Source organism: Ascaphus truei, chromosome 19 (genome assembly GCF_040206685.1).
Source record: "Ascaphus truei isolate aAscTru1 chromosome 19, aAscTru1.hap1, whole genome shotgun sequence".
Lineage (NCBI taxonomy): Eukaryota > Metazoa > Chordata > Amphibia > Anura > Ascaphidae > Ascaphus > Ascaphus truei.
The window spans coordinates 1,334,982-1,359,011 of NC_134501.1; the positions used below are offsets into that span (position 1 = coordinate 1,334,982).

At 42.8% G+C, this 24,030-nt stretch overlaps 1 protein-coding gene across 2 annotated transcripts in view; it reads left to right on the forward strand.

Moving 5' to 3' along the window:
• The first annotated feature begins 10,248 nt into the window (after positions 1-10,248).
• The window catches only part of SHCBP1 (SHC binding and spindle associated 1), a 41,581-nt gene continuing 27,799 nt past the window's right edge, over positions 10,249-24,030 (forward strand). The window contains exons 1-2 of one of the 2 annotated variants that reach the window (XM_075576288.1): positions 10,249-10,413; positions 22,191-22,367. In XM_075576288.1, coding sequence (XP_075432403.1) covers positions 10,326-10,413; positions 22,191-22,367 — 265 coding nt within the window. In that variant the 5' untranslated portion in view covers positions 10,249-10,325. Of the gene's footprint in view, positions 10,414-22,190; positions 22,368-24,030 lie in introns of those variants that run through there. The other variant, XM_075576289.1, reaches the window with a different exon arrangement.

The following is a 24,030-nucleotide window of genomic DNA, read 5'->3' on the forward strand; positions in this document are numbered from 1 at the left end:
TAGGCAATATCAGTTTAATCTGGTTCTCTCTCTCTCTCTCTTTTAGGGAAAGGGTGCTGATTATGGGTTTTAGGGTAAGGCTTTAAGGTTTTTAGGGTGGACGTTAGGGTTTTAGGGTAAGGGGTTAGTGGTTTTAGGGTAAGGACTTAACATTAGGGGCTTTTAGGGTAATAGGTTAGGGTTCAGGGGTTATCTTCTTGGCATGACTGCCGGCAGTGAGCTGCCCTCAGTGGCTGATCGGTGGCGAGCTCCCTGCGGAGGAGTGGCTGTGGAAAGTTGTCCTAAACTGACTCTTGGCTGGCAAGGTGGAGGGTGCTGCCGAAACGAGCTTATCTTGATGTTCCTCCGGAATCCCTATGGGTGAAGTTAGCATTCAACTACAGGACCACAGTGGGGTCCACCCACTAATCTCTAATGTCACGTACAGGGTGTAGACACACGACTACTGTAATGACAGTAAGTCGTAAGAAACAAAAGTCATTAACTGAAGAACTGGTCGGTGGCGGTGGATATTCCGTTTCGCTACTCCTGTGATACCAACAAGTCTGGGGGACCACAATGTGACGGTAGGGGTGGCTGGCTGACCTAGTGGGGAGAAACCCCAGCTATTTACCCCTATATCCATTTAACTTGGCCAGCTATGTAAGGCTTATTTCAGCCAAATGTCATTTAATATCAGAGGGAGAACAGGGAATGTATAATGCACCATGTCTGTAAGAATGCATTTCAAAGCATGTATTCCGTCTTCCCTGTAACTAGGGCTAGCTGTGTGTAATGCTAATCCTGTCTTTTACATAATTACCTTATGTCTGTATTTATGCCTGTGTTAGCAGTTTGTGGCGATGGAGGGGTTAATCAGGCCATTAATAAAGGTATTCTTCCCGGCTGATTAACCCTAACTCGCATTGGGAGTGAAGGGGTTAAAAGTATATGCATTACCCTGATGTATTTGCTCCTGTCCAAGCCTTATCCCCATTTTACAGCCTCTTCCCTGCCTACAGTAATAAGAATACATACAAACTGTAGTATTCGTTTTTAGGCACAAGATGGCGTTATGAGCGCTGAGCCAAGTGCTGATTGAGGAAGCGTGGCTGGATATAGGAGGTCTGCTTTGTAGCATAGGTATCCATTTCCAAGCACTCGACCTCGCAAACCGCAAGGTCAATTGAATAGGTCAATTGAATAAGTGCTTTGCGGTTAAATCTGAAGTGGTTTCTGTCAAAATGTATCTTTCATCTTGTTAGCGTTCTTAACTTGAAAGGGGGAAGTCTATTGCCATGAGAACTAGGTTAACCATGGAAACCACAATAGGCATCTCTCAATTAAGTACGCTAACTCGAGAACCAAGGGAGCTAGCACTCTGATTTTTGGTGTGCAGCCCAGAATAAAGAAACCATACCCCCACATGTGAAATTTATTCCCGTAGCATGAGCAGACACATTGTATTATTAAAATGTATTTTTACTGTTGGTTTTCAATGTAAAAGCAGGAAAGGCTTTTTCTGCAAGCCCGGGAAAAATCCTTTAGTATGTAAATAGGCTAAGGGTGAATGGGCTGAGGGTATTTTCCTCCCTACACTTCAAAGAGCCCCTGCTAAGTGGGAGCCTCTGAGTCTAGTGAAGTGCAGGGTTGAAAAGCCTCAGAGATTCCAAGTGTGAAAATGGCCGGGAAGTTGCTGAGTGCCAGACGCCGGTACTCAGCATGAGCCATTGACACCTTGGGACCAAACCCTAGACTGAGGGTCGCCAAGTTGAGGGTGGACACCCGGTATGTTAAACCGCATATGTGTCAGGCTGAGACATGCGCTTTGTAAACCGGAAAGCTCTTTTTGCCCGGTCTACAAAATCAGGCAAATCGGAGGTTGGTGGGTTAAATGTTCCCACGGAGGGTATTGAGCATGCATGTTAGAGATAGGTCTGTGAACCCTATAAAACTGCCTCCCGAGCTATCCCCTGGGTTATTCATGACATATCCATGTTTTGCACAGGATTCTGTTCAAGTACAGCGGTAGCGGTTCCAGGACGCAAGGGGTTAACAACATCGTAAGTAAGGATTTACCCATACTTCAGGAATTCGTTAGCCCTAGTGACTCCCGAATGAATTCTAACGAACAAGAACGAACTTTCTTCATTTGGCCGAGTTATTAGGTTGTCAACTTGCGACCTAGCCAAAAGAACTTTAAGCCAGAGACTTTATTTCTGCAGCTTTCGGGCAAAAGACAATTTATTTTGTTTCCCCATAACAGTAAGTGCTGTATTAAGTGTATTCTGAGGTTGTCGTGTGTTTGTCTATTAAGGAAATAAATTACAATTTATTTTGCCCACCTTGTTGTGTTCGAGAATCCCAAAAACATAAAAGTGTTAATAAGTACTGGTCCACCGTGACACAGTTCCTCCCAGATTAGATACAGAAGATGGTATTGTGTGGTGATGGAATTAACATGCAAGATAGTTAATGAGATGCTCCACTGTTACTGTCCTTTTCTATGGAGAAAGACTAGTAATTCACTCAGTTGAAGCTCTCCTTAGAAATAGATCAGAACAAAGGTGGGGATTAGTTAAATTAATCAGTTTTCAGGTCTGAGCCCCAGGCACTGTTTTCTCTTGGCTGGCTGCCTTTGTTCAATAGCCACCAAGTGGTATATAAGGGGTGCTGCTGGACAGTGCATAGGTTATTCCTCAGAGGGAGAGGACCATCTGAGTTACCCTCAGAGGGAGAGACACTCTGGGAGGGAGTGTGGAGATTACCTCAGAAGTTCATCAGAAGTCCACTCTAGGAAGGAGTGTGGAGTTTGCTGAGGTCCACCTCTGGGAAGGAGTGTGGAGTTTGCTGAGGTCCACCTCTGGGAAGGAGTGTGGAGTTTGCTGAAGTCCATCTCTGGGAAGGAGTGTGGTGATACATTTCAGAGGGGCTGCTGTGTGCAGCACTTTGATATCCTGGAGCAGAGAAGCGGACAGGGGAAACCCATTTAAAGTGGGTCCTTGCACCTAGGAAAGGTAGATTTCATCCCATAGACCCCTGTAAGTGTGTATATTTTCGTATTTTGTAGTTCTGTATGTTTCCGAGGATTTATCCAAAATAAACCTCATTTTATTTCACTTACTGTGTTTTTTGCCCTGTGACTGATCCCTTAAATATAAATGGTGTTAAAAGTCCTGGTCTACCGTGACACACAATAGTCGTGATACAGGACCCATGGTCTTTCACGGCAGGTGGCTGATTACCCAGGCATCTGTACATGGCCCAGTCTCAAGATTCACTCCCACAATTCAGGCCCAGAACAGGTAAGAACTAGAACAGTCTAAGAAACCAGCTGCCATTTAGTTTGGGTATAAAACCCCACCAAGACTGCAAGTTCTTTGCTTGTCATTTTTCTAGTTACAGGTTAGGAGTCAGGTTATTCTATGTTCCCTAGCGCTGCGTCTTTCCCTGTTCCTTTTTGATCATGCTTACAGTTCTGCAGATCTACAGGTACCTTCTTGCTTGTCTTGTATTCCCTTATTTGCCCCCCCCTGTTCATTATTTGTCCCCTGCTACTTTTGCTAATTGCATGTAGCACTGCAATGCTTGCAGCTAACTTTAATTTGCTTTGTTATTTCCATTTGTACCATTTGCCCCCTACTTTTTGCTTGTTCCTTAGCTACCATAGCCTTTTGCTTGTAGCTCTGCACACTTTGCAGACTCCATTTTGTTTTCCCAGTCTGATTTACTTTAGTCCAACAATAACCCTGTCAGTTTGAATGTATTTCGGTCTCCTGTCTTTTGTGGGTTTCCATGTTACCTCTGAGGGTTCCGTACATCCTGATACCCAGGTACAGTAATGGGCTCAACGAGGCACCGGGGACCTGGAAACATAGGGCGAGGTGCCCAAACATGGTCTCACATAGAAAGATGGCCTGTATGATCTCAGCCATTACACATGGATTGGCTGTAGATGCACCCAAATATGCGTAGAATAAAGTGTTTGCAATGCGTGGTTGTGTTTACTCCACACTGATGACAAAAAAATCATACACGGTAGGCTGGTATATTTCCTATTGCATGAAGATCTAATTTATTCACCTTCAATATTTGCTAGCATTTGTTCTATCTCCAGACACAGAGAAAACTGGCACAATCAGTGCTTGTGGCACCATTAACTTGACACATTTAGGGACCGCACTGCAGAACTGTGTGTTTCGAGTGCCTTGTGTCTGAAATAATTGGCAAACAGAGACACAGAGCTTGGTAGAAAAACATCCATTCATCCGCACCATATTCATCCCGTGCAAAATGTCGCAGTCTGTGATCTGACAAATTTAAGCGTAAATGAAGGACACTGTCATTCAAATCAGAAATAGCATTTGTACTGGAGCAGAAACATGTCAGGGCGCTGATCTAGAGAAGTCCAGAGCACACAGACACGCTGAAATTATTATATAATTCTACTTATTACAATGTTTACTTTCTGCACCACCCAGGAAAACACAGATGTGGGATCTGCACATGCTATATTATATCTGAATACCAATGCTGTATTTATATACCATGATGCATTCAACACATCATTTAAAACAATGTATCTTAACTGGTATTTTTTTTGTCAATACATTTTTCATATAGTGTTAGGAAATAAGGCTGTTTGCCCACAGGCTCATATGGTTCAATTGCTTTCAAATAATGAGATCCCACTTCAGAGGTCAGTAGCTGCTTTAAGAGTCCCTTTTAAAGCAGCAGTCCAAGCTGCCGTTTAAAAAAAATTAAAAAATTGTGCAGCGGAAGCGTGCCTGGCAGGTGGATTGTCAAACGTGGCCGGGTCTGGGTTGCAGAGAGCCGGTTAGTTGGTACTTGCCAAGATCTTGGAATGGAGAGGTCAGAGTAGTCAAAGTCCGTTAGCCGTGGTCTGGGGTTAGAGAGGTTAGAATTGTGGAAGTCCGTATTGCTGTGGTCTGGGTTGGAGAGGTCCGCAGAGTCGAGGATAAGCCGGAGTCAATATCCAGAGGGGTTCCAAGGTCAAGCCGGGTCGGTACACGAAGAGTCAAACTGCAAGAAGAATACAGGACAAGGAGCAAGGCACAACAGGCGCAGGAGCTCAAGGCTACAACAGTTATGCTCAGCAAAGCAGGAAGGGAACTTCAGGGTATTTATAGCACACAGGAACCAGTACTAAGGGAGGCGGAGCGGAGGCGCGGCCTCCGCGGAGGCAAGGATTGGCTGTAGGAGACAAGTGGGCTAAATGAATACTTGCACGCAGCTGGAGAGCGGTGCACGTCGTCACTTGTGCTGCGCTGCGCGTCTGAGGGGGCGGAGCTAAGCTCTGTGGCACTTTAGAAGAGCTGCGCGCGCGCTCGTGCCAGAGTGGAGGTCTGAGTGATGACAGGTAAGGAGGGAACACGTCGCAAAGGACGTGTTCCCTAATTCCTTACAAATAGGAATTACTTAACCCTGTCCCTGCCCTGCAACATTTTGCTGCACATGGTTTCTAAGTCATACCGGTGTATTAATTTGCTCTTGGAAAATGATGATTTACAAGATCTTTCTGTTTCAGTGCCCAGTAACTATAGAGGTAACGAGAGGCACAAAAGTGGCAAACACACCCTAAAATCAGAAAGAGACCCATATAACTAAGGTTTACAAAGTTGTCATTGGTATGGAGGGTGAGTAATAGAATACAGAAAACAGGACAGGCGTATTGGAGGCCAAATGAAACAATGTGGGATGATGAGTAAGTGAGAGATAAGAAGACAGTGGAAACATTGGTTATAATTACCAATTATTATAATAATTATTTGAAAAGCTACCTGAAATATGTGGCAAGATTCACTAGCACTGCAGTGATATAAGTAACTTATGTATGCTACTCGAGTTTAGGGTGAAGTAAAGAATTTATAGTCATTTGGCTAAAGTTTGGAATGAAATTGTGAAACCAGTAAACAATTTTTTTAGGTTTAGCCAAAGAAAATAAACTATCAATATGTTTATTTTTTTAATTAAAGTGTTGCTTTTAAAAATGGTGAGTGGATTAAATGAGTGGTGTGGGTCCTATAGGGTTAATTCAATGCTGTATAGAATTTCTCTCCAGCAATTTACTACATTCCCCTCAACCACTGCATGGGTTAGTCTACCAGAAAACTACAGCATCTAGTTTGGTAACTGCTATCTTTAATTAGTGGATCTTCTGACTTGGATGAAGTCCTGTTTTGTTTTTAAGTGAATTTTAACATAGGACAAAGGACAACTGGTAGACAGTCAAGGACGTTTGGACCAAAATGCCACTGGTGCTCCGCCCCATTGCAAGTCGCGGCTAGGAAAACTCACCGCTAAACACATAGCCGCTTATGTTTCAGATTTCTTCCCCAAGGACATTTTTAAATATCCCGGCCACCACTCCTAAGGCCGGGGTCATGGTAAAAAAATACAGCGCTGAGCCGCGCTGACGCTCATGCTCTCCTGCTCAAGCAGGAGCTTTTTTGTGTCCTGGAATGAGTGTCAGCGAGCGCGCTTGTGAGGCGGGGCGGGAGGCGGGGCTAGCGCGCCACGTCACGGCGCCGACGTCACGGAGTGCCATTGGCTTTTGCCGGTCACGTGACCAGCCCTTCGCTTCCCTCAGCGCGAAAAATGAAATACTCTGTCGGCTGCCATTCCACACGCCTCCGCGCGCCTGCGGAAGCGTCTACCAAAGCCCCACACATGCTGGATGCAGGAGGTAAGTATCCTGGCTCAGCGCTGTATTTTTTACCATGGGCCCGGCCTAATGCGACACTCTTCACGTTGTGAAGCAGGAACCTCTCCGCATGCCCGTCGGACTCTCTTGTCGGAAGAAAATGATAATTTGCTGAGAGTCCGGCGGGTGCGTGTCCTGCTTCACAACGTGAAGAACTGTACAGCTTTGTAGGACAAGAGCTTGTCATTGGAGAATCTCATACATATGATGCTGGTCTCTTCAGTCGAGTGGTTAATAAGACAAACTCAGACCTGTCAGGTTTGAATGACCCAAGAATGGAAAATTGCCCCATTTACAGAGGCAAACTCAGAGATACATCTCATTCCCATTATAATATTACACAATGCTCTCCTCCACTAACTGCTCCAAGAACCACTCCACACATCTCGTGTTGGTGAAAGTAGAGCAAATTTGAGACAAACCATCCTGATTTATTAATGCAAAAAGGGTGCAGCATGAAAGGTTGTCTTGGTCTCTCAGAAACATTTAAACTCTGTGCAAATAAATAAAGCAGACATTTTGCAGAGCGGTTGGAATACATCATTATAGTATATTAAATTAGGTCTACTGTGTGTGTGTGTATATATATATATGTGAGTGGGTTTAATGGCTTTGCATATCATCCCAGCCTCTGTCTAAAAGCTGTGTTTAAAACAGCATGCATTGGCTTGAGGATTTGCTTGTGTAATACGTATATATATATATATATAATCATGATGATGTGTCTAGCACAGGAGTGGCCAACTCCAGTCCCCAGGGACCACCAACAGGTCATGTTTTCAGGGTATACATGCTTCAGCACAGGTGGCTCTGTTGTCGTCTAGCATTATGTAAGGCAGGGGTGTGCAAACTTGGGGCACGACATTTTCGAGGGGGGGCTGCCCATACAGAGGTCCCACACTCTTCCACACAACAAGTCCCTTACCTTGTCTCCGGCGGCATCTGGTGACGTGTCGCCATGGTAATGCGGCGCAAACTTAAGCCGCGGGGTCACATGACGTTGCAAAATGCCGGAGAAAAGGTCAGGAGGGGGGGGAGGGTGGGGGCTGCAGGCAGGGGGGAGAGCAGGCAGGGGGGGGGGGGTGGGGGCTGCAGGCAGGGGGGAGAGCAGGCAGGGGGGGGGGGGTGGGGGCTGCAGGCAGGGGGGAGAGCAGGCATGGGGGGGGGGGTGCTGCAGACAAAAGTTTGCGCGCCCCTGATGTAAGGCATGCTGTGAATAAAGGCAGAAGTCTTAGTATGTAATCTGTGTTCCCCTCTGTCTATCAGATGAAGAGGCATATTTTATTGCAAGTTATGGTACAATAATTGCCCCAAACCATCGAGGCTTCAGACAGTTAGAACACTCAGGATGAAAGACTAAGGGAAGGTCTAGGGACTTATACAATTATTACAGAGCTACGTATACAGAATCGTTGTGCAGTATCTCTTAGAATAATTAACAGGTTTGCATTCCACTATTAAGGGGGTCACTCTATGCCCAAAGCAATCATTCCGGATGTTTTTGTCCCCAAAATTCCCATTTACTTCAACAAGGATCTTTGCCTCAAAATGGCCATGAACGGTCGTTTCAAACAATGTCGAATAAGAACCTAAAAATTTAAGGACTTATAACATTGACTAGCAGTTTAGTTATTTATTTTTCTTTTCGTTTTTCCTAAGCACATATTTTCATAGAAATATTGGGGAGACACCTTGTGGCAAAAAGAAAAAGTAAATTAATCAAATGAACTGTTACATTTTTTTGTTTTTTAAACGTTCATTTAAAGAAATCTGGGAATAATATAGCTTCGGAGACAGAAAAATCTAACATAATTTTGAATTGAGCTAATTTAATCCAGTGCATTTTGTTCAGTTATAATATTAATTTAAAAATATATAAAATAATACAATTGTATATATATATATTCTCCAGATCACGAGCATAGAAATGGAAATATAGATATGTTATAAATATTTAAACTACCCATCCATTCATAAATAAACTATTTTGAAGATGTGTGAAGGTGTAGTCTGCCAGGGCTGGACTAGCTGTTGCTCGTTATGCCAAAATGCATGTCCTTTAATGTCCTAGCTAGTTGTATGTATGTATGTATATATTTATTTATATAGCGCCATCCATGTACATAGCGCTTCAGAGCAGTAATACACGTGAGATAATAATATTACCCATAATGGGAATAAGAGCGTTATACATAAAAGTAACATTAGAAATAGGATTCCCTGCCTGAGAGCTTACAATCTAAGTTGGATGTGTTACAGCCCAATTTGACTGATGTCTTCATACTTATCCATTATCGGTACACCTTTGGTTACTTACAAATGTTCTTTGTACTTCTCTAAGGGTTTTTAAAGTAGTGACACACAAAGTAATTCGGCTAAAAGGCAAAATGTACTCTGCAATCCTCAAGTGTCACCATGTAATTGGAGCAATAGAAAAGTATTCTTGCATCGTGTCCAAAAACTTGGGTCATTTTGCATCATGAATTTTTGTCCCAATTTAATGGTTGGAACCTTTAATCATAGATTTCTGGTTGACAGCCGACTTTATCCCCAACGTGAAACTTTGGGTAGGGTCTGCGGTGTTGGTCTGCTACTTTTTTGTATCGTACTTGAGCCTCGCGAAGAGTCTCTTTGAGGGTCTCCTGGACATCTTGCAGCATCTCAAGTTTCTATGTAACTGCTGAAATGGGACCCGAAGATGGAAGACAAGAAATAAAAGTTGGATAAAATCCAAAATTTGAGAAGAAAGGACTTTTCTGTGTTGAGCAATGATGTGAGTTATTGTACGAAAACTCAGCTAAAAAGGTAGAAAGTCCATCCAGTCATCCTGGAGATGGCAAACAAAACAGCGTAGGTATTGTAGGTATTGTAAAGCGATGGTCAGAATAAAGCTGTTAATTAAGAACCCTACAGCTAAGTGAATAAATTATATAAGCATTCACCAAGTGTGACCTCTTGTATTGGAACCAATCACAGTCATCATGAGTTTGATTCATGCATATATGCACATTGTGTCAACACACCATAACAAGAGTGATTATGCTACAAAATAGCATTCATGGCAACACTTCTAACAGGGTGATACATTGTGTATAATACATAGAAATAAATCAATACAATGATGTATCGAAGTATAGAAGTGCAGAAACATAAAAATACAGCATTGCATTCTTTAAATACTTTCCTGGCCACTTTAATAGCATGAAAGCACGAAAGGGTAAAATATGAAGTTTTTCAGTGCCAATACATATTGTGCACGCGCACGTGCACACGCACACGCACGCGCGTTACATACAATCCAGCATATTAATTTTCCCATTGACACTCCCCCCCGCCAGCAGGTGGCGCTGCACTCTGCACACTCTGCTCTTACACTCCAAGAGACATGTCTGTGTACGGAAGGCAGCAGCCAATCAGCAGCGAAGAATACGCCGACGTCAGAGAGAAGCGAAGAACCGGGAAAATTTGAAAGTGATTGGAAGTGAGCGCGCGGCTGAGCCGGGACTGTGATCGCGCGGCTGAGCCGGGACTGCCTGAGCCGGGACTGTGCCGGGGCTGCCTGAGCCGGGGCTGTGCCGGGGCTGCCTGAGCCGGGGGGAGCCGCGGGCGCTGCTCGGAACGGATGGCGGGGGAAGCTGTGGAAGTGATGCCCCTGATTGAGGCGGAAGGAGACACCGCGATTCTGGGGGACCTGGAGAGTGTAAAACAAGGTAACAGAGGGATCCCGAGCGGGGGTCTGAGAGGGTGCAGCATGTGACCCGCCTCGGGAGGGGTGTCCAGCGCACACCCTGCCTGGGTTATATATATATATATATATATATATATCACACACCCCTGCCTGGGTTACTACAGGCATACCCCGCATTAACGTACGCAATGGGACCGGAGCATGTATGTAAAGCGAAAATGTACTTAAAGTGAAGCACTACATTTTCCCCACTTATTGATGCATGTACTGTACTGCAATCGTCATAACTGATGTAAATAACGCATGTGTAACAGGCTCTATAGTCTCCCCGCTTGCGCACAGCTTCGGTACAGGTAGGGAGCCGGTATTGCTGTTCAGGACGTGCTGACAGGTGCATGCGTGAGCTGTCGTTTGCCTATTGGGCGATATGTACTTACTCGCGAGTGTCCTTAAAGTGAGTGTCCTTAAACCGGGGTATGCCTGTATATATATATTATGAGAGATCCAATCCTAGTGCATTACTGCTAAAAACAAATGTAATAATATCCAAAATTCACAAATTAAAACAAACAAAGAAATAGTTAATGCGTGTTATGAGATATATACTCATGCTCGACTTGATGACTGGAACCCCGCTCCACTATTCCACTGCTCTCCGCGTCTGGACTGACCACCACGAGCCTGACAGATTCTTCCTCCTGAAGCAAAAGGTGGCACCGTGTGCTCATTTGCATGTCACTTCCCAGAATCCCTTGCGGCAGTGGAAGCACTGTAAGCTGGGTGATAATGGTGAAAGGCAGGGCTGCAAACCTGTCTAAGACATGCAAATGAGCATACAGTAATATTTCCATTTGCTATATGCTTTACTGTTTACTGCTACGGCCGTGCGCTCCTGCAGCCCAGCGATCTGTGCTCAGGCTGCAGAAGTTGGGTCGCGGCGGGCAGTGCAGAGGATCAACTGCTCACACAGCCCCACATCACCCTGGAGGATGTGCTGGCGCTGGAAAAGATCACAGCCGGACAGTGCTATGGAGCTTGGGTGGGGGTTGGGGGCAGGCAGGATGGATGAATGTATTTTTATTCACCGTTTATTATTCTGCCCCTGCCCCTATTGCACACAGACGGTTGCAGGTGGCCCATCTCCATAGAAGGGCCATAGGGACCCTACCCTCCGATTTCACTGCGGGTCTCAATTTCAGCAGCCAATCAATGTAAACGTCTGGACATTGGCTGCTGAAACTGACATCACGCTGCTGCAGCCGGAGATCACAGATTGAAAGACTCCCGCGACTGCAGCAGCGTCGACGCTGTACTTTGCAGCCAATGGTAGTTTTAATACTGAACACTACCATTGGCCGCCAGGAGTCTGTGACGAACACGCGCATGTCGTGTAGCGTGCTGTGTGAGCGGGGCCAAAGGCTGCGTCCATAGACAATGCAGCCGTGCGGTGGCTGAAGGAAAGCGGGTGCTTTCCCGGGCCTTAGTACTCGCGCTGTCCGGGGCTGTATCTATTGGCGGGCCACTGACGTCTCGCTCATGTGACCGCCCTATTGCGCCAGAAATCAGTTTCGACTGATTTAATGCGCATCGCGCACCCCCTCATACTTCTGCGCCCGCACGCTGTATAGACGCGATCACTGCCTTTAGGCAGTCTGATCCCTCAGCGTGCGGACACTGGTCTGCCCCTCTATGGACGTGTCCGCACAGTCTGCTCTATGGACGCAGCCGAACATAGCACACACCCCTGCCTGGGCTATCTGCTATTTCTTTATTTGTTTGACTAATGATGGCACTGTAATTACTTTGCAAACAAAGCCAGAATAACAGTGTTGCAGTGACTTTGAGGACTGGCAAACAGTGATCAGCAAGATATTACATAAAGATTGTGAAAACCTCCGAAAGCTTTTTTTTAATTATTATTACTGTGGACATAATCTAAAAAGTGTATTTATATTTTTTTCTTTACGATCAGCTTTTTTTTCCCATCCTATTAAACATGCTGCTGTCCTTAGTTCATTTTTGTCCTACCAAGCACTACCACTTCTGTCATAACACAAACTACCAAATACTTTTCTTGCTCGATTTTCAGATATTTTAACATCTCCGTTCTGTTTTTGTCGCACTTTGGGGAAATTTCTCGCCCGATGTAGTCTGCATACAAACGGCATATTCATGCATTTGAAGTCAAGGGCAAACTTTGCAATAAAATAACATGGGGACACTTGGCACTTTTCTTAATGTTAGTTTTTGAAAGACAAATGTTTCCATTCCGGTCTTCATTGCTAAAGAAGAAACCATTATTCACTGCCAGTATGTGCTGCCAAAATAGTGTGGAAGGGTTTTAGATCTGCTAGTAATAAATGTTGTCAAAAACATAAACCAGACACTATGTAATGACTTAATTTACCAAGGCTACATCTGCTTGCTATGCCCGGGACTCGTGTATTTATTGACTGTGTGCCAGGCCATTAGAACTTGGTGTCATCGACTGCAGGGCAAATGTAGACTTTTTTTTTTCTCTTCGTAAAGATTTGCAAAGACTTAATTGCACACGAGATTCTAACAAAATTAAGTGGTTTGCTGTGTAAATGAGTGTGAAACCTCAGCATAGTTATTAAAACTGACTCCAAACACATGCCCATCAAAATAGAATAGCAGTGCAAATAAATGTGCTTGGTGTTTGCTGATAGTCATCTGGTTTTGAAATGGTTGTTACATGAAACTTACTGCAGAGTAGGGTGGAACACACTTCTAAATCCTTCAGGCAGCGGGCTGTCATTAGAATAACAGCATTTGGCTCATTTATAAAATGAAGATGAAGGTTAAAGGCACAGCATTCTGTGCCAGGCTCACTGTGTGTAAAAAAAAAATATATATATCAAAAAATAAATAGATGATACCGTTCTGTGGCTAACGAAATGCTTTCAATTTTTATTATTGAAGCTCGGCTAACACGGTACTGATACCTCTACATATATATATATATATATATACACACACACACACACACACACACACACACACACACACACACACACACACACACACACACACACACACACACACACACACACACACACACACACACACACACACGTGTGTATGTATATGCGCCGGGCTCACTGTGTGTAATATATACACGCGCAGCGGCAAAGTACAGTGCACCCAGTTAATCCAGTTACAGCTTGTTGTAAAATCCTAGACCTTTGCTTTGTTTTGCCCATTTCTTAGCCCTCAGTGTTCCCACCCCCAACCTTTTTTTTGCTTTCTTTGACCGTACATAGGTATGCAAGCTATCTCTCTTTTTTTTGCCTTTGCAGGCATTTTTTAAGTGAATTCACTTAGGGCGTAATACAGCTGTCGGTTAGTATACCATAAAGGCTAAATTATGTACACCCAACTTGTTTTCATGTGCGGACAAGAATTCACATCAATTTTCTTCTTTTAGGAAGAGTTGATTTATTGGGTCAATTTCTGTGTCACTGGCCATTTACTGGTTATGGCATTCATATATTTCACCCACAAAGTGATATTAGACGGCGCTTTCACACAACATAAAAATATTATTGGACCAAAGTGATATAACTGGGAACTTTGTAAAAGTAAGGGTGAATGATGCCCAAAACCCCAGGTGAGGACTTGTTTCCCAAAGTCCTCTACTTAACACAGCTCTCCGCAAAATCCAGAAGGAGCAGGATTACCAAAAAAAAAAGGAAGGGATTATGTAGTGTACACTGTTTCAGAAAGAATATAAGGCGATGTCTGGATCAAATCTTGGCTCATATGTCAGCCCACTTAGTGTGTAGGGAGAGGGAATGGCTCAGTAACAACACTGACTGCCACTGAGAGCTTGAAGCAGGGGAGCCTGGTTCAATTCCCGGTGTCGGGTCCTTGTGACCTTGGGCAAGTCACTTTATCTCCCTGTGCCTCAGGCACCAAAAACGTAGATTGTAAGCTCCATGGGGCATGGACCTGTGCCTGCAAAAATGTCTCTGTAAAGCGCTGCGTACAACTAGCAGCGCTATACAAGAACATGCTATTATTATTATTATTAATCCTTGAATACGCCGGTTACCTACATTTAACACTCCCTTATCACTTGCGTTTGTTTGGTCTTACATGTGTGCTGGGTTATGCATTTGTATTTATTTTTGGTCCAAAAGTAATGCAATAACAATATAAAGATGTATGAAAAGATATGATTGCGTGCGTGTACTGATTGATCTGTGTGGTTTATTGAAGTGCTGGTTGATTAAAGTGTGTGCAGTTAGAACCAGAAGCAGTTTGAACAAGGAAGCAGTTAAACAAGGTTTAGTTTATTGAAGTACAGTTTACTGTTAGTACTTCTAAACTTCATAGTTGCTAGAATGAGCAGGATAGAAAATGCCACTCAATGCACATCTTGCCACATGTATGTGCACTTGGAGCAGCTGTTCCAAGGAGCATACCGCTGTGAGAGGTGTGAGCAGGTGGTCTCTTTAGAATCAGAGATTGCTGATCTGAAGAGGCAATTTGCAATATTGAGGGACATTGGCAATCTTGAAAGGGAATTAGAGCTCACTGAGCAGGCCCTTGCTTTGACTAGTGGTGCAGATGGTGGCGCTTTTAGTGAGGAGCAGGTAGGTAGCTTAGTTGCTGTTAGTGAGGAGCAGGTAGGTAGCTGGGTGACAGAAGGGGAAGCAGGGGCAACAGGGAGAGGCAGGTCGTTTCTGAGCTGACACATCTCAATAGATTTGCCCTGTTGAGTGAAGATATTGGGAATGTTGGGGCAGAAATGGCAACGCTGGGGGAGACTAATTCCTCTAGCAGCCAGGGGAATAGTTCCTCCAGCACAGTGGGGACTCAGGATGCTCAGATGCAAAGAAAGTTTGTGGTGGTAGGGGACTCCATTATTAGGAAGGTAGATAGGGCAATCTGTTGCCGGGACCGCATGAACCGAACAGTTTGTCTCCCGGGTGCTCGGGTTCGGCACATTGCGGATCGGGTAGACAGATTGTTGGGGGGGGGGGGGGGGGGCTGGGATTGACACGGCTGTCTTGGTACATGTTGACACCAATGACAAAGTTAGAGAAAGATGGAGGGTCCTAAAAAATGATTACAGGGATCAAGGCCAAAAGCTTAAGGCAAGGACCTCCAAGGTAGTATTTTCTGAAATACTACCAGTGCCATGCGCTACCGCAGGGAGACAGTCGGAGATCAGGGAGGTTAATGCATGTCTAAGAAAGTGGTGTAGGAAGGAGGGGTTTGGGTTTTTAGAGCACTGGGACTCCTTTTCTGAGAGGTGCCATCTATATTCTAGGGACGGATTGCACCTCAATGAAGAGGGATCTTCTGTGCTAGGGGGGAGAATGCTAAAAAGGTTGGAGGAGATTTTAAACTAGGATGGAGAGGGGAGGGGAATGAAACAGATAATGAACTAAATGGAATAGATGAGGATACAAGGTGGTATGGAGGTAGAATGGGGGCAAGTGCAAGTTTGACAAGCAGTGAGATACCCATAGTAAATAGAGATAATACTAGAAAACTTCTAAAGACTAAACCAAGTGGGAGCAGAAAGGAAGGAGCAGATAAGATAAAAGTACAGGCTGAAAAAAAACTTAAATGCATGCTTGCTAATGCAAGAAGCCTGACAGATAAAATGGGGGAGCTTGAATTAATAGCTACAAGGGAGCAGTATGATATCATAGGCATTACTGAAACATGGTGGGATGAAACTCATGACTGGACAGTTAATTTAAAGGGGTATTCTCTTTTTTGGAAGGATCGAACAAATAGAAGGGGAGGTGGAGTATGTCTATATGTTAAACCAGATCTAAAACCTATTATAAGGGATGATGTCTATTAAGGGAATGATGAAAATATAGAGACCTTGTGGATAGAAATTAGCAGTGGAGGTAAAAGTATAAAGAAAATGTTTGTGGGAATATGCTATAAACCACCAAATATCTGTGAGATTGAGGAAGCTAAAATACATTTGCAAATGGAGAAGGCATCAAAACTGGGTCATGTTTGCATAATGGGGGATTTTAATTATCCAGACATAGACTGGGGCAATGAGATTAGCATTACAACAAAAGGAAACAGGTTTTTGGGGGTACTTAAAGATAATTATATGACCCAAATTATTGAGGAACCAACCAGGAGAGGGGCAGTTCTGGATTTTGTCATATCAAACAATGTAGAAGTAATAACAAATATTCAAGTTTTGGAACATTTGGGTAACAGTGATCATAACATGGTCTCATTTGAAATAAATTATCAAAAAACAGATTACTTGGGTTCAACAAAGACTTTAAACTTTAGAAAGGCAGATTTTAATAAACTGAGGTCTAATCTAGTAGTAATACAATGGGATGATGTTTTTGCAGGGAAAAATGTAGAAGATAAATGGGCAGTCTTTAAAACATTGTTAGAAAAGCACACTTATCAGTGTATACCCTTGGGTAATAAGCATAAAAGAAATAAGTCAAAACCAATGTGGCTAAATAAACAGGTAGGGGAGGAAATGGACAAGAAGAGGAAGGCGTTTAGATTCTTTAAGTCAGAAGGGACAGAGACATCGTATCAGAATGATAAGGAATGTAACAAAAATTGCAAAAGGGCAATTAAATTAGCAAAAATGGATAATGAAAAAAGGATTGCAATAGAAAGTAAGGTCAACCCTATAAAGTTCTTTAAGTACCTTAATAACAAAAAAATGAGAAAAGAAAATATAGGACCCTTTCAGTGTGAGATGGGTAGGCAGATTATTGGAGATAAGGAAAAAGCAGAGGTATTAAACAAATTCTTTGCCTCTGTGTTTACCAGGGAAGAATCAAGTTCAATAGTAGCGCCACAGGAGGAAGCCACAACCTCCATATTAATGACCAATTGGTTAACTGAGGAAGAAGTTCATAAACGACTTGAAAAAATGTATGTAAATAAGGCACCTGGCCCCGATGGCATACATCCAAGAGTTCTCAAGGAGTTAAGCTCAGTAATATCAAAACCATTATATTTAATATTCAAGGACTCCATTTCCACAGGCTCAGTACCACAAGATTGGCGTAAAGCAGATGTGGTGCCTATATTTAAAAAGGGAGCTAGATCACACCCGGGGAATTACAGACCTGTAAGCCTGACTTCAATAGTAGGGAAACTACTTGAAGGTTTAATACGGGATAATATTCAGGAATACCTAATGGAAAACAAAATTATTAGTAATAGTCAGCATGGATTTATGAAGGCTAGATCTTGCCAAACTAACCTTATTTGTTTCTTTGAGGAGGTAAGTAGTAATTTAGACCAGGGTAATGCAGTTGATGTGGTCTACTTAGATTTTGCAAAGGCTTTTGATACGGTTTCACACAAGAGGTTGGTGTACAAAATAAAGAAAATTGGACTCAGTAATAATATATGCACCTGGATTAAAAACTGGTTAAAGGACAGACAACAGAGGGCTGTCATAAATGGAACTTTTTCAGGTTGGGCTAAAGTCGTGAGTGGAGTACCTCAAGGATCGGTACTGGGACCCCTGCTTTTTAACTTGTTTATTAATGACCTTGAGGTTGGGATCAAGAGCAAAGTCTCCATCTTTTCTGATGATACTAAATTGTGTAAGGTAATAGAATCAGAGCAGGATGTAATTTCTCTTCAGAAGGACTTGGAGAGACTGGAAACGTGGGCAGGTAAATGGCAAATGAGGTTTAATACAGATAAATGTAAGGTTATGCATTTGGGATGCAAGAATAAAAAGGCGACTTACAAATTAAATGGAGATATATTGGGGGAATCCTTGATGGAGAAGGATTTAGGAGTGCTTGTAGACAGCAGGCTTAGCAATAGTGCCCAATGTCATGCAGTAGCTGCGAAGGCAAACAAGATCTTATCTTGCATCAAACGGGCAATGGATGGAAGGGAAGTAAACATAATTATGCCCCTTTACAAAGCATTAGTAAGACCACACCTTGAATATGGAGTACAATTTTGGGCACCAATCCTAAGAAAAGACATTATGGAACTAGAGAGAGTGCAGAGAAGAGCCACCAAATTAATGAAGGGGATGGACATTCTAACTTATGAGGAGAGGCTAGCTAAATTAGATTTATTTACATTAGAAAAGAGGCGTCTAAGAGGGGATATGATAACTATATAAAAATATATTCAGGGACAATACAAGGAGCTTTCAAAAGAACTATTCATCCCACGGGCAGTACAAAGGACTCGGGGCCATCCTTTAAGGTTGGAGGAAAGGAAATTTCACCAGCAACAAAGGAAAGGGTTCTTTACAGTAAGGGCACTTAAAATGTGGAATTCATTACCCATGGAGACTGTGATGGCAGATGCAATAGATTTGTTCAAAAAAAGGTTGGACATCTTTTTAGATGGGAAAGGTATACAGGGATATACCAAATAAGTATTCATGGGAAGGATGTTGATCCAGGGATTAATCCGATTGCCAATTCTTGGAGTCAGGAAGGAATTAATGTTTCCCCTTAATGGGGTTTTTTGTTTGCCTTCCTCTGGATCAATAAGTAAGTATAGATATAGAATAAAGTATCTGTTGTCTAAATTTAGCATAGGTTGAACTTGATGGACGTACGTCTTTTTTCAACCTCATCTACTATGTAACTATGTAACTATATCTTCCCACCCCTCTGCTTCCAGGGGTCTACCAATGTCTTTTTCACAATCTAAAATATCTAATATCTAAAAAAATCAATATTTGCTTGCTCATTGTGTTGCAGTAATAGAATCTGGTATAGTTGAGCAATTGTACCCTTGTGATACTCTCTTGCCTGGTACATATTCTCAAAGGCGGTAAGAGGCCTGCTTATATTTTTGTTTGGCTGTAGCGAGGTGACCGTGTCTCAGCTGTAAGTATTGATGCAGGTGCGTGCTTGGTATTCCTCACTGTTCAGGGAATGTATATGATTTTATCAGCTTTCTGTATATCTTTTTAAGGTTTGTTAGACCCTTACTGCTCCAAATCCTATATACGTTTGATTGGTTGGCTGGGGCAAAGTCAGGGTTGGACCTAATCGGTGTCCTTGGCGAGGGGATAGACAAGACAATTCTATCTACACCTTTTTGTCCCATATTTTTAGGGAATGTGCAATAACCATCTGATTCCTGTAGTATGTTCTGGATTCTTTTTTTTTTTTTTTAGCTACAAACGTGTCGCTAAGTCAGTAGTTTGGTTATGCATTTTAAGAATCAAAGGGTCAAGGTGTTGCTTCGCACTAGAATTAATTCCGCATCTTGTTCTGTGTATCTTTCTGCAGAATGGAAACATGTAAGGGGTCTAAGCCCATTCGGTAGTTGCATTTACTAATTCTTGTTTTTTTTATGACCGGTTACCTTCAATGTTTGGTTACTTTGCATGTATTAGTGGGATCCCTACACAGATAAGGCTGCGGTTTTATACTCGCGGCGCACAGTGCCGTAACAAACTAATAGCGGCCAATGAAGGAGCGCGCACGACCAAGAGTTACGGAGCCACAGATTGGTGAGGAGCCAACTGAAATTTGTTTTGGAGCGCGACGGCCTCGTCATGTGAACGGTTCAGCCAATGAGGACGGACTGCTCACGTGACATCACAGCTACCCCTGCAGTGCAGGTTGCGCGTGATGTCACATGGTCGCACGCCAGTATAATCGCAGCCTCAGCTTGCACCACCTCCAACACTATCAATTGATCGAAGAATCAGAGTACCTGTGCCTTCTTCTATTTTGGTATAATGCATCGTTATCTTTTCTTTAGTGCTCTGTACGCAGCACTTTACATTAGACGTTTTCAGGCACGTAGAGCTTCCAATCTCGTTTTTGGCACCTGAAGCGCAGGGGAGATAGTGACTTGCCCAAGGTCGCAAGGTGCTGGCAGTGGGATTGAAACTGGGTTCACCCACTTCAGATGCGGTGACATTACCACTGAGCTATGCTTGCGATTTATCTCTTTACTGCCAAGATGAACTGCAGTGCGCCCCAGCAACTTCCAGAAATTGAGATTTTAGAGTCTGTAATCCTTTGTTTTATTCTTCACTAATGCAGCCCAGAAACAGTGTGCGATTATAGTGTGGGAAGCAGGGGGATGTGATACAAAGCAGGGACACCAGGCAAAGTAATCATTGCTTACAATATATTGTTGGAAACCTACAAAGTTAGCTGGTGGGAATTAAACTGAGTTGATATCCATGGTATCTGTGCAGAATGCTTTGTGAAAAAGTGCAGTAGAAGGGTGTAGTCGGTGGTGGTTAATAAACATAGGTACACTATGGTTGGGGTCAGATTACCGTTTATATAACATAAACCTACTTACTTACATCTCTGTTGCATACTATCCACACAACGAAGTTCTGTTGGATAAGATCTCTGCCACCAACATGTTTCTTGCATAGAGCTTTGATTTGACTGAGTAATAGTACAAACAGATATCCAGGTATGCCAGGGCGGAGATGTTGTTTCACATGATTGTTCCATAGTGTAAAGGATATTCCACTCCTTACAGCCGCAAAGTTACATTAGGCCTTGGTTTTTGGCAGGCCACTCGTATAATATTGAATATAAGAGCAGTAATTTGGATGCCGATGCTTGTGGCGTCTATAGCTCTGCACTGTTGTGTGGATAGTGCTTCTTATAAAGGTAACGATAGGGCTGAAGAAGTTGCTCCGTGGTAATGTCGCTGCCTTTGACTTTGGTTAATTCAGTTTGAATCCCAGTGTCGACTCTTGACCGTCGGTAAATCCAATAATCTCCCTGTGCCTCGGGTACTAAAATTACATTATAAGATCTTTGTGACAGATCCGGGTTTGCAGAATTCCTTTATGTTGGTGTATACATTGTCATTGTGGAATAATAAATATAATATATATTTTTTCTTATCGAGGCATTCAGGGGATTTTAGTAACTTTTGATATTTGGCACAGCTTTTTCCCCCAAATTGAACGGACACGTGTAGACTTTTTTTCTCTCCTGCGCAGGTATTGCGCAGTCTGACCCGGGACGATTAACACTGATTTAATCCTCCTGGGCCGCAAACTATACTGTTTTCGGGGGCCGCAGACCAATCGCAGACTTCAGGCTGTTGGTCCGTGGTCACGGAGGCCGTAAGTCTCACTACGAGAAAAGATGTTCCATTTACCGGACTCGGAGCGTTCAGAAATGACACATTTATTTTTTACAATGACATATTGGCTTTTTTTTAATTTTAGTACAGTAATTGGTGTTTTGCCCACTAGCGCAAACACTGCCTAACCAACCTGAATTATGTTTAAATGCACCTTGCATGTTTATATTGTGGGATTTAGTGCTTGCTGTTTGTCTCTCGTGATTGAAAACCATGATTTGGCAGGTAATTATATATTGTTGGAACAAGTGCATGTCTTCTAGTTATACTCTATTTAGGTTCTAAGATTAGGTCTCCACTTTTCCAATTGCCTGTTTACTGTTGGTGTGCTTAAAGGGGCAAATATATTGTTGTATTGTGATATTTGTCATTAGATATGGAATATTCTGTTTATAGATACAATCATTGTTATAGAATTTTTTTTTTTGTTTGTTGCTTTTTGAGAAACTGAGAAACTGCCGACTGGTAAAAAATCACTTGGCCCACCTTGTCTGCCCACTTTCTTATAGGTACAGAAACCTTAAACTATTAGACCCCAACGGAACCCCATCTTCCTCCTACCCTGCCCCCCCCCCCACGCACACACTCCCCCACATGTTCTTGGAATGAACAGTTACTTCTCCAGCACTAATTATCTAACTGACCGAATAGAGGATCGAGCCGTTTTATGTCCCTCAAAAGCTTTGTTTTCTCTAGAATTGTTCCAGGAGGAGGGTGACCACAGCAGTGATTATGGAAGCTACGAAAAACTCGGAACAGTGTTACCACGCTTTACCACGTCACCGGATAGGAATATGCTTTTTCCAGACATGTTCCAAACAAACAACCTTTTGTTCTACGAAAGATTTAAGGCTTATCAAGATTACGTCCTAGGTAAGGACATTCTTTTGTTCTTTTTCATATTTCACTCTCGTTTTTATCTTTTATTTGCAAAAATTATTGTACCTGCAGCACTCAAACAGCTGTGACACTAATAGTGGTCAAACACAAAGCAATTATCTTATTTGTAGTTCCAATGTTGGCAATGAAATCTCTCCTCTGCGATAACGATACAACTGAAGTTGTCAAAACAGGACGTGGCAAATGCTTTTTTGCTATTTATATTTTTGCCTCCTTCTGTAGCCTGTTTTTGATGGTGGTTGATGGAGCTGTTGTGGGGGCAAGTGGTTTATTTTGTGGGTGTATTAATGCTTAGCAACGCTGCCATTTGTTACGGTTTGTTTATTTTGTGCAACTGTTGTAGAGACCATAGAACAATAAAGAGGCGTTTCAGAAAGCATCGCTGTGTGTGAGCAAAACCGAAAAATTATGAGATGCACGAGGAGGGGTTAATTCTCAATATATTCATATAAGTCAACAATATATAAAAAGGTGTCTCCAGCACTATCTGCAAATGGGGGAAAAAACAAATAAGAGTCTAAAGTCCCGGTAAATGCAAATGTATATCTAGTGCAAAAGAGCTTTATATACCGAAAGGCAGACATAAAGTATTGGCGCACTGTAATGCACATTCCATAATAAAATGTAGCGGATTGGCAAAAATACAGAAAACTGACGTTTCCAGACCAATATGGCTTTAAAAAAAATATATACATATAAATTTAAGCTCAGTACCAATAAACTCTCGGGCCCTGTCATACACACACCTCCCTGGGTGCAGCGAGCAAGGGAGCACCCTGGGGAACCTTTACTGACTGTGGGGTCCATGTATAAAGGCTGATAAGCAAAAACAGTGTTAATATAATGGGCACATTAAGGATTTTTTAAAAATGGGCTTCAGCTTGCTGTATGGCGGATTATCAATGTGAATTGGATGGGCAGCCAGGCACTATAATAATACTGCGATCCATAAAATAAGACACTGGTGGAATATTTTTCTTCTTCGTGGTATTGATATCCGTCAGGCAGCAAGTGATGAGCAGTTTTGAAGAAGGCAGAGCTGTCCGTGTAAACAGGATCGTGTCACCCCTTCATCGTTCACCCCCCAAAGAATCTCTTTGCCCTGTTCTTACCGCCACATCTCCGGTCAGGGTGAAGGAGGGGAAGTAAGGGATTTTAGTTTTAAAAACACATTTCACTAGTACAGTAGTAACAAAAAATAATTTGGATGGTATTTTGAACATTTATTATGAAAACATTTTATATTTTTTTTACCCTTATTTTACAGATTTCTTGCAATAAATTTTCACGATAAATTTCTTCATATCGATATTGTGGGAACATTTTTGGGACGACCCAAACTTAATTGTGACACATTCCATCGTTTTAATCATTTTTTCCGCCTGGCCCCACTATCAGCAGAAGGGTTAAAATCATTTTTTCCCGGCTGCCAAGTAAGATTTTCCTCTCCGTTGATACACAGGGCCCTTACATCTTTCCACTTCAACAGAAACCGCAATTGGATCTGCCAAATGAGCAGGTGCACAGATGCCTGTGTTGTCACTGTATCTATATATAGGCGGCTGCTGCCAGTACACGTTTGAATATAACATTTTTGTGGTTAGTCCCATTCTGCTCTGTTCTTAAACTTGACAAT